The sequence below is a fragment of the Rhipicephalus microplus genome, chromosome 1 (assembly GCF_043290135.1).
Source record: "Rhipicephalus microplus isolate Deutch F79 chromosome 1, USDA_Rmic, whole genome shotgun sequence".
In the NCBI taxonomy this organism is placed as follows: Eukaryota; Metazoa; Arthropoda; class Arachnida; order Ixodida; family Ixodidae; genus Rhipicephalus; species Rhipicephalus microplus.
The window spans coordinates 264,423,712-264,439,528 of record NC_134700.1 but is presented as its reverse complement, the minus strand read 5'-3'; the positions used below and the strand labels follow the sequence as shown (position 1 = coordinate 264,439,528).

General features: G+C 39.9%; 1 protein-coding gene across 3 annotated transcripts in view; it reads right to left on the bottom strand.

Annotated features, from left to right (window-relative positions):
• The window catches only part of LOC142761600 (maspardin-like), a 31,652-nt gene continuing 15,835 nt past the window's right edge, over window positions 1-15,817 (bottom strand). For all 3 annotated transcript variants that reach the window (XM_075894138.1, XM_075894137.1, XM_075894136.1), the window contains 6 exons: window positions 14,504-14,665; window positions 11,770-11,996; window positions 9,864-9,972; window positions 7,095-7,202; window positions 5,856-5,996; window positions 1-238 (listed from right to left, as the gene is read on the bottom strand). In XM_075894138.1, coding sequence (XP_075750253.1) covers window positions 152-238; window positions 5,856-5,996; window positions 7,095-7,202; window positions 9,864-9,972; window positions 11,770-11,996; window positions 14,504-14,665 — 834 coding nt within the window. In that variant the 3' untranslated portion in view covers window positions 1-151. The remainder of the gene's footprint in view (window positions 239-5,855; window positions 5,997-7,094; window positions 7,203-9,863; window positions 9,973-11,769; window positions 11,997-14,503; window positions 14,666-15,817) is intronic.

The following is a 15,817-nucleotide window of genomic DNA, read 5'->3' as shown; positions in this document are numbered from 1 at the left end:
AAAAAAAGTAATCCTTGTATTTCTCCGTATAATCAGTTCACAATACAGTCCTGTGTCTGTGTATTAAAAACACAACGGTTTTAAAGCAATATTTGTACAGAGACCAGTAAAATAAATCAAGGCACTGGTTCGGCGAGGTATGCTGGCCTCCTCAGGAGTGAGAAGACGTGCTTTTTGGAGCTGGCTCAACGGCTTCTCGCGCGGCATAGCGTGTGCTATCAAACTGCCGCAGGTGGATCTGAAACAAGAAATTCCCAATTGGAGGAGAGCTTTAGCTGATACAGAAAGGCAAGCACACAAAAATGGAGGCAGTGCATGCCTGAGCACACGTGAATTATGTTTACTGCTTTTGCTAGCAGTTCATTGTTAAAAGCTTGGAAAATGCTGACCAGTCAAAGATTAACAATATCTGATCTCATAAAATTGGGCAACACTAGTTATTTAAGAACACTCAACTGAATGTGAAATCCAGTGCAATGACCAGGCTCAACTGTACATTTAGAAAGCCATAAAAATTATGTTTAAAGTGGTACTGACACAAAAACTTTGGCCTCGCATTTTTCTGCTGCAATGCGTTGCTGGGGGCCTGTTGGTCATGACAGTACATATTGTTTGCTGCAGCACCCAACATATAATTAATTACAGGCCCGTCATTATCAATCAGTCTCAGTTTCGGTTTGAGAGAGTTACAAAAACTGCGTGCAACTGTCGCCACCTAGTGTGTGCAGCTCTTGACCACGTCAGCACACAGAACTGTGACTAACTTCCGCACGGTCCACATCAAGAATTACTTTCGAATAGGAAACGAGACTGAAATGTCGCCAAACACAAAACTTTCTAAGCGTGCGCCTCGGCCACACACTCACAACCAGCCGCCGAGAAACACAAACTTCGGGAACTAACACTGCAAAAGAAAAATGGCGGCTTAGACGTCATCGTAACTTGTTTTGTTGACCGCGGCGTGGTGACGCGAGGGAAGTAGGCGGTCACCTCGGGGTCACCTCCGAGGGTGTCTATAGCGCTATGGAGTCTTTTACTCATGCAAACTTCAAGATTAATTTAAAGTACCTTCCAAGCTATATTCGCTATTGATATCTTGCAGATGACATACAAATGTTCACGAGACTTGACCCCACAGGCTATCTCGACCCTGAAATTTTGTGTCAGTACCCCTTTAACACGCAGCCGCACAGCTACCCTTGCTGTATGAGGAACATCAATAGTATCAAGTTCGTTTACAGTCTCATAATATATTCCTAAGCCAACACCATGCATCATAAGTAATTAAAAGGACACTGTTTCTCGACCATAGCCATACCTACGTGGCTCTAACAATAGCTGAAAGCACTAAAATTTCTGCCATGTCAAATAGCACCAGCCCTTACCGCTGGTCTTGCACAATGCAAGGAAAAACAGATATAAAATTATAGTCAGATTTTTGCCAATATATCTGCTGAGCAGATTATTGTCACGGTATAGAAACTTGATGTGCTCTGAAGGAAAATACGTACTTGCAGTAAATACAGCTGTAATTCAAGAATTCATTTTTTTCATAAGAAGCATCTGTGTTTCTTGACAAGTCTGTGGTGATTAATGTTTAAACATGTGCACTGTGCTTGACATTGTGAAATGATAGCTGTGGCTTCTATTCAGCATTCTAGAAAAAGTAGAATAACTAAGACAGCTCGTTTGGAGAAAAACATAGGTTTCTTTTATAGCCGGTCCTATTCTGTTGTCCGTGAAATGCTCTACCAGAACCCTGGTTTGAGCTAATTGGTCACATACTTTACAGTATGTCTATAGGTACAAAATGAACAGAGAAAAAGACAGGTCTTGATGTGCATGCAAGTTTATTGGAGGCAGTTGGTTAAGAATGGTAATAGCACACTAAAAACGAGGACATAAAGAAGGCACACACACACACACACATTCTTAACCATGCAATACCAACATGCCCAGATGTCCACCTTGTTAAGACAGTTCAATGGAACATCCTGATAACAAGCTGACAACAGCTATATTTCAAAGCTGTCTGTTGTACCTGTCAATTTGCACAAATTTGTCCTTACTTGCTGATAACAATGGCCACACAACATTTAAGGTATCAGGTTAAATGGAAAAAGCAAGTTTTTGGTCAAAACGTCATTTTTGGGGTTTTGGTCATTGATTTATATGTGACGTTTAACATCCCAAAGCCACCATATGAATATGAGCGACGCCTTAGTGGAGGGCTCCAGAAATTTCGACCACCTCGGGGTCTTTTAATGTGCACCCAAATGTGAGCACAAAAGCCTACAACATTTCCGCCTCCATTGGAAATGCAGCCGCTGCAGCCGGGTTTTGGTCATGCTGATATTGTCGACTATTTTAATATCAACTGCGCCCAGTTGATATTGTCCACCACTTTAAGTGCCTTGGGGTTGCTTTTAGAGCTCACACGACTTGTAAATTTCACGTGAAAGTTCATGCAAACAAAATTCGCTTCAATAACTAAAATAGTTGGTTGGCTCAAATACTTCTCTAACAAAAACCTAAAATACAAATTTACAATTCTCTGTTCTATTCACATCTTAATTATTGTCAACTTGTCTGGAGTACAACTTCATTCTATAATCTATAAAAAGTTTGATTTGCAGAAACGATATCTATGTGATGTTTAAAATGCTGAATATAATGGGACAAGCATAGACTTCTTTCATAAAACTGGTATTATAACAGCTCACAAACTATACTATTATCGGCCAAGTTCTAGATAGAAATATGAAGTAAGACATAACATACATAATTTAGATACCTAGCATATTTGAAAACAAATGACCGCTACTATAAACGAGGCATAGACACAGTATTAAAAAGTTGTCACACCCCGTTTAAACACTAGCAAAGAGCGTTAGCGCTATTCTTTACCATCATACCATCATTGTTAAATGATCTTCAGTGAATAGATTTTGATTTGTTTTGTTTTTCCTCAGCTACACTTAGATTTGCGTTTGTATAAGAAAACTAATTTTATTGATCCTGGCATTATATTCTTGTATGCCTTTTTTTTGCAGGCTATTGTACACTGTTATTATTCTGCACTAATCATATGTTTTCATTAGTTGACTGTTTTTCTTTGTTGTTGCCCACATGCCATAGCTCACGTTGGGCTACGGAACCAAGCCATTTCTCAGCAGCATTTTTTTTCCGTTCTCCTCCATCAGTGAGACTGTACATGGTGTAAATAAAGATTTGATTGGATTGGATTGAATACACAATTTATTGCCCATAATTTTACTGCATAAAGTTTGTCTACACAGTTTATTTCAGAAAATACAAAAAGAATGTTAGACCATCCATCATCTGCGAAATCGAAATCGCCAGTATTGTGTGCATAATAAAGTTAGCTAGATGTGTAGCATTTCCTGGATTATTTAGCAATCATATCAAGATTGAACATGTAATAATGCTATAACAGCATTGCCAATTTATCATTTTTAATTATGAAAGTCACAAAATTCTCAGCAGGTGAATGCGCAATGTCGTACATGTGTTGTATATGCTTAAGGTATGCGAGCCTGTCAATTATCAAATTTGCTTTGAATGACAAATGATGGCAACAGAAGATTTGATATTTTCAAACAAGTTGGCATCTAGCCTGGCCTCAACGCTGCAAAAGCTTGCCTCACAAATGTTTGGCACCGAATTGCAAAAGCATCCCGTCATGGCACTGATGCTACAATGCAAGCTGGAAAAATATATATATGCATAATAAAAAATGTCGAGCTGCCACTAACGCAAAATCTGTAAGCAGTAGGCTTGTGCAAATATTTCAATGCTTTGAATTTTCAAACGAATAGTTGAGTATTTGAATTCGCGATTCGAATTTAAATTATCGAATATTTTTGAAGTATTCGCCATAAACGAATATGTGTATATTATTCCACATGCGACTGCTTGTAAAGCTGGTTTCAGTGCAATGTAGAAATGATAAGCCGCGAAAGCGCCTATCCAAGGAAAATTCGCTTTGCCGCGAAGCCCCTCTTCAAATTTAAAGGGGTGCTCAACACTAACTGAACATGGTCAGAAAACGCTGCCGATCGGTAGTCGCCGCTACCTAGAACACGCGAGGCAAATATTATAGGGCAGAACGCGGCTTATAATTCATGGTAAATTTTCAAAGTTAAAAAGTGCTTTCTTCCCTTGGCAAATGACACTACAAGCTCAAAAATCAATTGTCACAGCCAAGAAGGAATATACGGAGCATAGTGCGCACGTCGTTACCGAGGCCGCCGCTTGTCCACGAGTACGTGCGCGACCGCACTGAAAAGCCATCCACGAATACGTGCGTGATCGCACTGAAAAGCCCTGTATTCGAAGAAGAAGAAGAAGGGAAAAAAAAGAGGTGCTCAAGGCCACGAGGTGGGTGTGATGCATTTTCTTTCGCCGTGCCTTTCCTCCCTGCTTAACTTCCAGCCATTTCGTCGAAACGAGAAAAGAGAATGCAACGACAAATTTTTGGAACTCCGCTCGTACTGGACTGATTCTAGAAACCTTACGGTGGTAAATTCGTGAGGCAACATGCATGTTTACTGGCTCCATGGCTATTTGAAAAGGTGTTGCAGAGCCCCTTTATAGGAACATGTTACCCCCAAATCAATTCTTCATTTTATTAAGCTTGTTATGACGGCTTATATGCTCCAAGTATAATAAATTTTAAAATGTTAAGTATCTTAGAGGTTATCACTCTCGTCCTACCGAAACTACTACTCAAGATTGTTTCGACTTCTTTCGAACGAAAAAAAAAAATGGCATTTGCATAGAGCCCCTATTTCAATTCAAGAGAAATATTGTGCAGGTTAGTTAGGTCACGATAAATATTCTTTTTTTTTATATGTCATACATACCATTTGAATTCGATACAAAATTATTCTATCTAAATCACTATTCGCTTCGAACCTAAAATTCACTGTTCGCACAAGCCTAGTAAACAGGCGTTGTGTCGAACCAACGTTTCGACAAGCGTCCTAGTCTTGCTCAAGGCTGCAACAGAACTACAGAACAGAATGTAGGCTCGACACAAGTTCTGTTTACGGATTTTTCATTGCAAGCATCCATCTTCCCATTCCTACCATTTTTTGCACTAACACAAAGGCGTACAAGAGCAAGATCCACTATAAAATTGGCCAAAAATGCAGAGGATTTTATTGTTTCTCATAACATTCTATAGGTGCTGCACCTGTTTCAAATTTTTTTGTTGTTGATTTCCCATAACTTACATTTTTGGTATTTTTCTGTAGGCGAACAACCAGTTTATTTCGCTAATGAAATTTTTCATTAGAACTTCATTCAGATTCATCACAATAGTGAGTGTGCAATGAAACTCAATCAGCGAAATCGTGCTGTGAGATTTATATGGCTGCCTGTTATACAAAAGTGCTTCTAGTGTTAGCGCAGAATGTTCTATCTGATTTTGGTTCATTTCACTGACCAAGGCTTCTATTGTGTCCCTACAAAAGGTTTGGTCATTCTAATGAGTGGAGTTTCAATCAGGTGTTTGCATATAGGCTCACCTTTAATTAAAATTTTAATTATGAAAAGTAAACAAATAGTAGGGCTTGATTTATAATGCCCACATGTATGTAAAAAAGGTAAACATTATAATGTAGACAAAAGATCTCTAGTGCTTAAAAAAGTTTTTTTTTTTCAAGCATGTGGCCTCATGCCTCAACATTAGATGACGAAAATCATTGCAAAGAAAAGAAAAGCAATGTTTTTATCACTGCCAGTACTTCAAACTTATGCTTCAACAGCTGAACTTTATTTAGCCAGAGCCACTCTACATGCAACGGAGAAACAGTGCATCTGGTAATCACCTGAAGGTGCATGGAGAACTCATCACTGCGGCTCAGAAAAGGAAAGTTGCCACCTCGTTTCAGGTGGGCCCTTTTCGCATGTGGATAGAGTTTGTACAGCTCTTCCTTCACTTCTTGTTTTAGTGCACTGCTGTCAAAAACCTGGAAATGTAAAAAGAGAGAGAGAGAGGGAGAAGCATGAATCGTTACTGCATAACTTTTTCAATTATGCAGAACACATTATACATACAAGAAAAGATGGGATCAGCTGCATTGCTAGGGAAAGAGATGGGATTGTGTAAGGGCATAATGACACAAGGCGAATTGTAGGTGGACGACGCCGTCTGTGCTTGTGCTCCTAGCTCTTAGTCGGCCGATCTCCGCCACCTCGTGCGACATGCAAGAGACGCGCGAGGCGACACTAACTGCAGTTGTGCGCCAAATTTTCTCCCTTTTTACAAACATAGATGAGCGGCATCATCTGGTGTCTTCTTTCGAACTATTGGTAATGTGGCGGTAGTGGAACCGCCATCTTAAAGCGGCTCTGAAACACTTTTTCAAGTAACCATGAAATGAATTCACTGGAAGAGCTTATTGCCTCACGAACTCAACGTCGCAAAAATTTTAAGAATCAGTCCAGTGCGAGCGGAGTTACAAAGGTTTGTCCCATGCCGCAATTGCATTCTCTCTCCTCTCATCCCAACGAAAATGCTGGAAGCTAAGCAGGGAGGAATGGCAGGGCCACAGAAAAACATCACGCATGCTTTGCGACCTCGAGCACTTTTTCTTCTTTTTTTTTTTCGAATGCACGGTTTTCTCAGTGCTATCGCGCGTGCGTGGACAAGTAGCAGTTTATCGCGGCGATCTCTGTAACGAGCGAGTGCGCCATGTTCAAATCAGCCAATGGCTGATAGATGGGTCGTTGAAGTGTGATTTTTGAGCATATAGCACGATTCGTTTAGAGAAGAGAAAGCAATTTTTAGCTGACCTTGACAATTTATTGTGAATTCCAGGCCACGTGCTGTGCTATAATATTTGGCTCGCATGTTGTTGGGAGCCTCTAATACCGATCGGCAGCGTTTTCTGACCATGCTCAAGAAGTGTTGCAGGGCGCCTTTAAGCAAGGCATATGCAGGCCAGAACCACGAAATAAGTCCAAATTATATTTAGTTTCACAGATTAACTAGAGTCACAAAAATAAGCACTTAATTAAGAGCTTTTAGTGTATAAAGTGAAAGATCATTTATAAAAAATACTCACGTCAATAATTGTGATAGGAATACCATCCAAGTATTGGGGTTCCACATAGGAGTTCATGCAATTTAATGTAAGTCGTGATGCAAGCTCAGACTGTGTTAAACTTTCCAGCTGGAAAAGCAAAGACCAATCACTCATATACACTAGGAATGAAGTGAGAATACCTAATGCAAACACTATGACAATTTGCACAGTGGATATTCATTTTAACACGTAAGTCAAGATCAATTTGTGCTAAAGTGTGTAACTTTGAGCTGTACAAGGTAGCGCTGGGAAATCTCCAGCAAAATAGTTTTTGCCATATTTTTTTAAAATATCTTCATTCTTATATTTTGCATGTTCCAATGAAAAAAAAAAAAGTGCTTGTGATACATTTATGCCTCATCCTTGTACTGCTGACATCTGTAGCAGTAAAAAATCGAGGTTGACTGAGTCACATAACAGCCTCTACACATCGGTCCCCCCTTATTCTATAACTTCAACATTTCAAGCGAAACATTCAATTCACTTAAAACTCGGAAAAGAGTTTCAATTCTGTAGCAATAATGTAAACTTCACAGAATGCAGAGTCCATGTGGGATCTCTGCCGACAAGATAGTTACATACATGATTGATATGTGGGGTTTAACGTCCCAAAACCACTATATGATTATGAGAGACGCCGTAGTGGAGGGCTCCGGAAATTTAGACCACCTGGGGTTCTTTGACGTGCACCCAAATTTGAGCACACGGGCCTACAACATTTCCGCCTGCATCGGAAATGCAGTCGCCGCAGCCGGGATTCAAACCCGCGCCCTGCGGGTCAGCCGCCGAGTACCTTAGCCACTAGACCACCGCGGCGGGGCAATATAGTTACATACATGAGCAACAACCGTTTCACACCTGCCATTTTCGAAAAGCATCAAACCAGCCAGCAAAAAAAGAACTACCGTATTTATTCGCACATTTTGCTCTAATGCTACGTTCGCAAGCTTTGCGTACAATATTCTAAAACTGTCTACTATTTGCTTCCAGCTTCTGTGTCTCAAATAAATCTTTGGCTACTAGCATGGCTACTAGCGTGAGAATCACAATTTGCGGCCACTCCATTTTTTTTTTGCTCCATATGTTTTCGCGGGAAATTTTTCTCGTCTAACTCTCACACCTCCTAATCTTTCATAGGTTCTCCATAAAAGAAAAAAAAAATAGGAGAGGATTATGCGATAGCTGCACGGTATCTGCACAACAACCCTACTGGCATCGACTGCAACGCCCAGTTGCCTGCTTTTTTTTACTGGCTGTACAGCAAGACACTTCACACGTAATGTTACACAACATTCTCTCGCAGCTCTATTCAAAAGCATGTCAGTATGCGTATGGAACCTACTAATACAGAATTTTTTGGTGCTTTTGCATTCAATGAACTCTTTGGGAAAGCCCTTCTCACTGGTCAATTTATATATTCCTTCCCATTTCCCACAGGAGAGCTTCAAACAGCATGAAATGAGCAGGACAGACATGTTGGGGCATGTCAAGTTTGTCATCCTCCTTTGATTGTACTTGAAGCACCATTCGATTCCACTCTAATATCCTTTTCAGTGTTTCAATACCACAATCGATCATACCAGAATGCATGCCATCATATCCTTGCCTTTCAAAGTATTTCTGCATGCTGATTGTCTGCCACAGCAAAAAGAAAGACACATAAGTAAAGTTAATCACTGCGATGCAAGCACACTCCTTAAAATAGGAATCCATGGCCAAATGGCAAATGCTGCAAGAATCAAGGGTATCTAATTGTTGAGGCAGTAGGTCTAATTGAACTTATAACAACCACTTGGGAAGACACAGCTCAGATTTCTCACTGTTTTATTGTTTGCAACAACAGGCAGATAGATTGATGTCGGGCTTAATAAAAGTGTATGGACAACCAGGCTACAAGCTGCAAGTAAGTTTATTGGCTATTAATTTTAGTAATGAAATTTGCCCTGCAGAAGATAGTTTCACAGGATGTTTACTGTGTAGATATAAGCACACAAACACACCCACTAAGCATGATTCATGCAAAAGCTGGCTGTTCGTTATTTGTCCACATGAAGCCAAATACTCTTTATAGTGTGGTCATCGCTCCAGTGTCTGTGCTCAGTCACCAATCAGAGACTTATTTGAAAATGTTAGTGGCAAGCTTTCCCGCAAAATTTCATTGCATGAAACTGTCATACCCAGTGGCGAGGTTAGCAGTTGCACTGCCTGATGCCTCATCCATTATACCAGTACTATTTTATTAATTGTTGGCAATAAGTTACAATCATCTTTAATATAAAATATGAATCAAATCAGAAAGAGTACAATAATAATTCAATAACTGTTGAGGTTTAACGTCCCAAAACCAAGTTGTGATTGTGAGGAATGCCGTAGTGGGGGGATCTGAAAATTTCAGCCGCCTGGAAGCACACGAGCCTGAAGCATTTCCATTACCACTGGAAAGACAGAAGCAGTGGCTAGAATTTCATGCCACGACCTTTGGGTCAGCACTTGGGTGCCATAACTAGACTTCAGTGGCGGGTACATCAGAAAGGCTGAGCGAGACATTCTACAAGGCTGAAATTTTATTTTTTCGCCATATGTTCTTGTGGGCAGTGTGATAGAGCCACAGAGAAACACAAATAAGTGAGGAGTTGAAAGAGATGAGGAGGTGCGAAAATTGGGCATTAAAAAAAATGGTTTGCAAGAGCAAACATGGTCGAAACCATCCTGTATGCCTATGCAATATTCAAAAAGAAACATTCTTACCTTTTCGACCATAAAATCAATTGAGTCAGCTATGTCACTTGGTACAGGGTGCAGACTGTAACTGCCCATTACCATTCTTTTAAGCACCACTGCTGGAAAGAGCCAAAACCTGTAACCATTTCAAAAGAAAAATAAAAAAAAACTACTGAAAAAACATCTTTGGCAAGCTTTACAGGATGTATGGTAAGTACAGGAAAGGAACAATGATGGGAACTACAAGCAGTAATGGTACAAATAGAATCTGCATAGGGTATTTCACAGTGTGTTACTTCTACATGATGTAGAGTCTCAAAAATTGTATGCATACAGATTCTAGGATACCAGTTTGCTATGAAATCTTAGATTGTGCATTACAGAACAGACTAGTGCATCTAAATATGTCACAGTTAATTCACATCTCTGCAAGTGCAGTTAAATGTACAGTACTCATGGATTAAAAGGAGACACCTTAGAACTAATAAGCCAACTTATTCTCACTTCCACCGTCTTCAGTTTGGGTCATATCAGTGTAATTTCAACTTGAATGTAAACATTACAACCAACATATTTAGAGACCAGATTTGTTGTGACATTATGTGGCTATCATGAATAATCATGCAAACCAGTTGTCGTTCTATAAAATTTGATGTCCCGTTTAATTTCATGAGTACCGTAACTTGGCTGCAGCAGTGGTAACACTTTCTCCTTCACAATGCCAACGCCTGCTTTGATGGCCTAGATAGCAAATATGACGCCATTTTGTGGGCTCCTGCAGCACTTAACTTTCCTTTTCATCTTCTTGCCATACCCTCTGCACTCTGTGTATGCTTTCATCTTATGCAGCCATCGGCCATACCATGCTGAATGCGCCGGTTCTCGTCATTTTATGCAATGTTCAAGCTCTGGGTATTAAAGATGAGGCATGCCGACACTCAACGCAGGACTGGGCAATCTCTGAGTATTAAAGATGACAAACACCAACACTCAATGCAGAATTGAGCCCCTAGAAGCTGTGCTCTAAAAACTATCACCATCAGCCTGACTACACCCACTTCAGGGTAAAGGCCTCTCCTATGTTCTGCTAATCAACCCAGTCCTGTGCTTTTTGCTGCCACATTATACCTGCAAACATCCTAATCTCATTTGCCTGCCTAATTTTCTGCATTCCTTTTATGCATTCGCCTTCTCTTGAAATCCAGTCAGTTAAACCTAAGACCAGCAGTTATTCTGCCTACACTCTAAAAACCAGGAAACCTCAAAAGTACAGTCAAACCAGACTATAACAAACTCAGGCAAATTGAATTATCCTTTACATCAAACTATTTAGAGAACAATAATGCTTTAATGACAGTGCATGGAAAAATTTACGACTACATTGAAGGAAACTAGCTGGGACACTCGATATAATTAAAATCCTGCAGTGCAAAGCATCGCACGAAGCTGGCTTTTCTTGACAAAAGGGGACCTTCCCACATGCATTTGTCAAACACAACACAGTCGAATGCAAAAGAAAGGAGCCTGAAATCCCCCTGTGTACAGCATGATAATGAAAAACAAGGCCAAAATTGGGGTCAACGTGAAGTAGAGACTTTTGGAGGTTGACGAGTAGGCACAATGGTGTATGAAGGTGCCATGACGCTGTTTACAATGATACAGTTTTCCGTTGTCCATAACTCACAATTCCAACAAAGAAAAAAATGTAAAAAAAAATCTGTGAATTGCCATGAAGCTGCCTTCATTGCATTATCGTTAAGCAGTGCTGTGTAGCCAACTTGCACACAAAAATTCCCCCCCCCCCCGGTAAATAGATGAATTTTTTTCAATTTTATGTCAAATCATACCATAAAATGAACTGATTCTCTTTTCTTTAACGCTTGATATGTGCGGTGTATGAGCAAAAAAAAAAAAAGGTGAAGGAGGCTCTCACAGCACGGCAGTGTCTGTGTAGGAGAAGATGGAGGTGTCCGAGAAACTATTGCAGAGCACAAGCGAATGGACCCTGGGGCACGTGTGGGTAGCCTCTGCAAACTTCTGGGCCAGAAAGCCACCCAGGGAAGCACCCAGCACATGAACTTTGTCGAGTTGCAGATGGTCCAAGAGTTTCCGGAAGCCAGCCACCCACTCGCGCATTGTCCAGTACACAGGGTACTCCAACTGCAAACAGTTGAGCAAATTGATAGGCTCATCACGTTTACCCCATTCTGCGTGACATGTGGTGCCCTTTTTTTATACTTGTTTATTGCCAATATATGTCAATAGTTTGTAGACTTAAAATGTTTATACATTCAAAACTTGTTGGACAACCAGCTTTCATTATAGTCTCCCTTTTCCAATACACCCATCTAAAGACAACAGCTGTCGGAAAATGCTTTGCTATCTCCTTAAATGAGTGTTATCAGTCTTTCACCTCTTGGTTTTTGCTATCTTAGGCCAGAGAGAGAGCATGTGTAAGCTACTATTATGTAGTGAGAAAACAGCTGCATATCATTGCAACAGTATAGACAGATAGCATGTGTATCCTACTATTATGTAGTGAGAAAACTGCTGCATATCATTGCAACAGTGTATAAAAAGATAAGTGCTCTCAAACAGCTAATGTAGAGACCAGCTTTTAATGTCAGATGTTGAATTACTGATTAGACAACTTTTCAGCGAACATTGATGCCTTCTAGATGCACTGCCACGCGATGTCACTATCGCAATGTTTAGTGTGCGCATAAATTTATGTTGAGGGAAGGTGGACTAAATATGTCTGATGTAGATTCGTTTCTTCCCTAAATTCTGAAAGATTCGATTTGGCAACAAAAAACTTGCAAAGGTCTTTCTTCATTAAAGAGCAGCAGATATGATTACAAGGAACACTGTAGGATTGGCACGCTGGATTATTTCTTCCACCCGGGCCTCTTTAACATACACATAAGTTTAATATTGAAGTTATGCATTTTACTTCAATTAATAAGCAACTATTCTGGCTGGAATTCACATTCTCATTATAAAGATTAGCGATACATCTTAGCCACTAAGCCATTGCAGCAGTTAATGCCACCGAGTAACGTTAATTGGTGAGCAGTACAAACCCAATTACCTCAGTTGATACAATGGCAGGTTTTAAATCAGGTTACCTCAGCCAGAATGCACGCGAAGCACCCTAGTGATGCTAAGTGGAGTAAAATTGTGATATTTGAATACCCCTCCCCCCAAACTCTGCAGGTTTCACATATCAAAGTTCAGCAAAGAGCTATAAGAGAGTTGATGAACATCTTTTACAGACTCCAAGAGAACGAAAGAGTGATAGCTGCGATTTGTTTCATAGTGAGGAGTGGTTCTGCAATGGTAGTTTGAAGCAATTCAAATACCAAGTTCATATTTAAGCTTTTTTTTTTTCTATTTTCCACGATGATAGCAATTTGTTATTCAGGACACCTGCGGAAACTGGTTTAATTGATGGCTGCTGAAAAAACTAACTGTAGTCAAAAGTTTGTGCCAGTCACCTTGTCGTGCTGCCACCTTCTGCATCATGACATGACGACACATCCAGTTCCGAGAACAACAAAGTGTCGAAACAGTACTATAATAATACGATAAACACAACTACACTCAAACCTCGATATGAAAACCCCGGATATAACGAAATACCTGTTATAATGATGTAAACAATAAATAGCCTTGCAATAAATATAGTGTTCAGAAAAAACCTTCATAACAAATTTTTGGATGTAACGAACTTATTTTCATGCAAACTGCAACTTTGTTATAATGACGTTTGAGTGTAATATGACAAACACTACCACAATATTAAGAGCCATTCCAGCATTTTTTCTGTATTGTTCTGAGGTGTAAGAGATTATGGCCCGTATTCACAAACCAATCATGCCCTTTCCTCACGGTGTCCTCAAGTTTCTGTACTCTCTATGTACGTTATAAGGGCACAGAAATGGTAACAGGGTAAAATATAACAACGAGATTGGTTCATGTATACTAGCCTACTTTGTTCAGCAAGCGCAATAATGGCTTAAAACCGATGAGGGAAACTCGAGGTAAGATTGAGGTTGGTTTGTGAATACGGGCCTAATTTAACACGAAAAAGTGAAGAGTCGACCATACCATGTCGGTACTGTTAGTTTTGCACTACACAAAACAGCAAAATTTCTTTTTTTTGTTCAACTTGCTCGAGAATCAAGCCATAAAAAAAACAAAAAAAAGAGCACTGATCCATTTTTTTTCTTATCTAAATTTTGAAAATATTGTGTAGTATATTATGTACTTTCTGAGAAACGGCGTAGATAATATTATCAATACTATTGATGATTGATATGTGGATTTTAACGTCCCAAAACCACCATATGATTATGAGAGACGGCGTAGTAGAGAGCTCCGGAAATTTCAACCACCTGGGGTTCTTTAACGTGCACCCAAATCTGAGCACACGGGCCTACAACATTTCCGCCTCCATCGGAAATGCGGCCGCTAATATTCGTTAATATTATCAATACTAGGCACGGGTACCAAGCCTGAGTAAAATATAAATTGATGCCAAAACTATACACACCACATATGCATTTTTTTTCCACATTCAACGAGGAACTTGTGACAAATTGACAAATGTATGCATACCTCAACTATTATTAAATGCATGGAAGTTTCTTGACTGCTGAACTTACCGATATCACCCGGTATCCTCTTGCCGTGAGGGCCATAATTTGCCTAAAGAAAACGTCAGCTGTGCCACTGATCGGCGGCAGGCAAACAAGTGGACAACTGATGCTACGTGGACCATGGTCATAGTAAGTCCACACCTTCGAGCCACCTTCATCAACTATCACCTGAAACGAGCATAAACAACATTGCTTAATGAAAATTGTCAAGATTTTAGCAACCCAACCCTAAAACTATTACACAATTATGAGCGTCCCCATAGTGGAGAGCTCCAGAAATTTCATTCTCCTGAAGTTCCTTGATGTGCCTGTAAATCCAAGTAAACAGGCCTCAAGAATTTTCACTTCCATCAAAAATACGACTGCATAGCCTGGATTCAGTCCTCGGACATTCAGGTCAGAGGCCAAGCACCATAAGCACTAGACCACAGTGACAGGTAGGTAACAGTGAACTTTTGAACAATTTGTTTCACTAGTATAAACTGCAGTGCTACTTCTGCTACTACTACGAGATTTGTAATAATACAAGATTTGAGATACGTAATCATAAAAAATATGAGAAGCAGGCACATGGTATGTTTCCTTAGGTTTGTAATATAATACTGCTCTGTAACAAAACTGAATGGGGAGCTGAAACCATTAAGTTTTTACTACTTGTCATGCTTCTAATCAGCCTAGTTTTTCAAGTGTCAAGGAAACTAGACAGAAGTGCCAAACATGTTTGAATGATTAATAAACCGCATAAGAAACAATAATGATGTTTGTTATAACTATTAGAGGAAACTTTATGCTTTGTTAAAACATGACTATCTATGTCTCCTTATGAAAATCTTAAGTAACATTGTAATTTGCTCATTCCATTAGCAATTTTATTATAAGCCACTTCACTATGAAGAACTGAGCCCAATTTCCAGTTTTTCTTCCTCAAAATTGCAAACTTTCCAAGCTTGCAAAAAAGCCTTTCTTGCAAAGCCACATGCCAAATGCTTATCAGCCAAACCAATGTGCTGTAGGATAAGGATTGCTGTTGCATAACACATACATATTAATGTAAACTATTTGTTGGGGTTTAACGTCCCAAAACCACGATTGGATCATGAGAGACCCCACAGTGGGAGTCTCCAGATGTTTCAACCACTGGAGTTCTTTAACATACACATAAATCTATGCACACGGGCCTCACTCATTTTTGCCTCCATCGAAAATGCGGCCGCTGAGGTCAGAATTCGATCCCTCAACCTACGGGTCATCAGCCGAGTGCGTTAGCCAGTGAACCAACGCGGCAGGTACATGTTAATGTAACGCTGCAACGAAAATTTC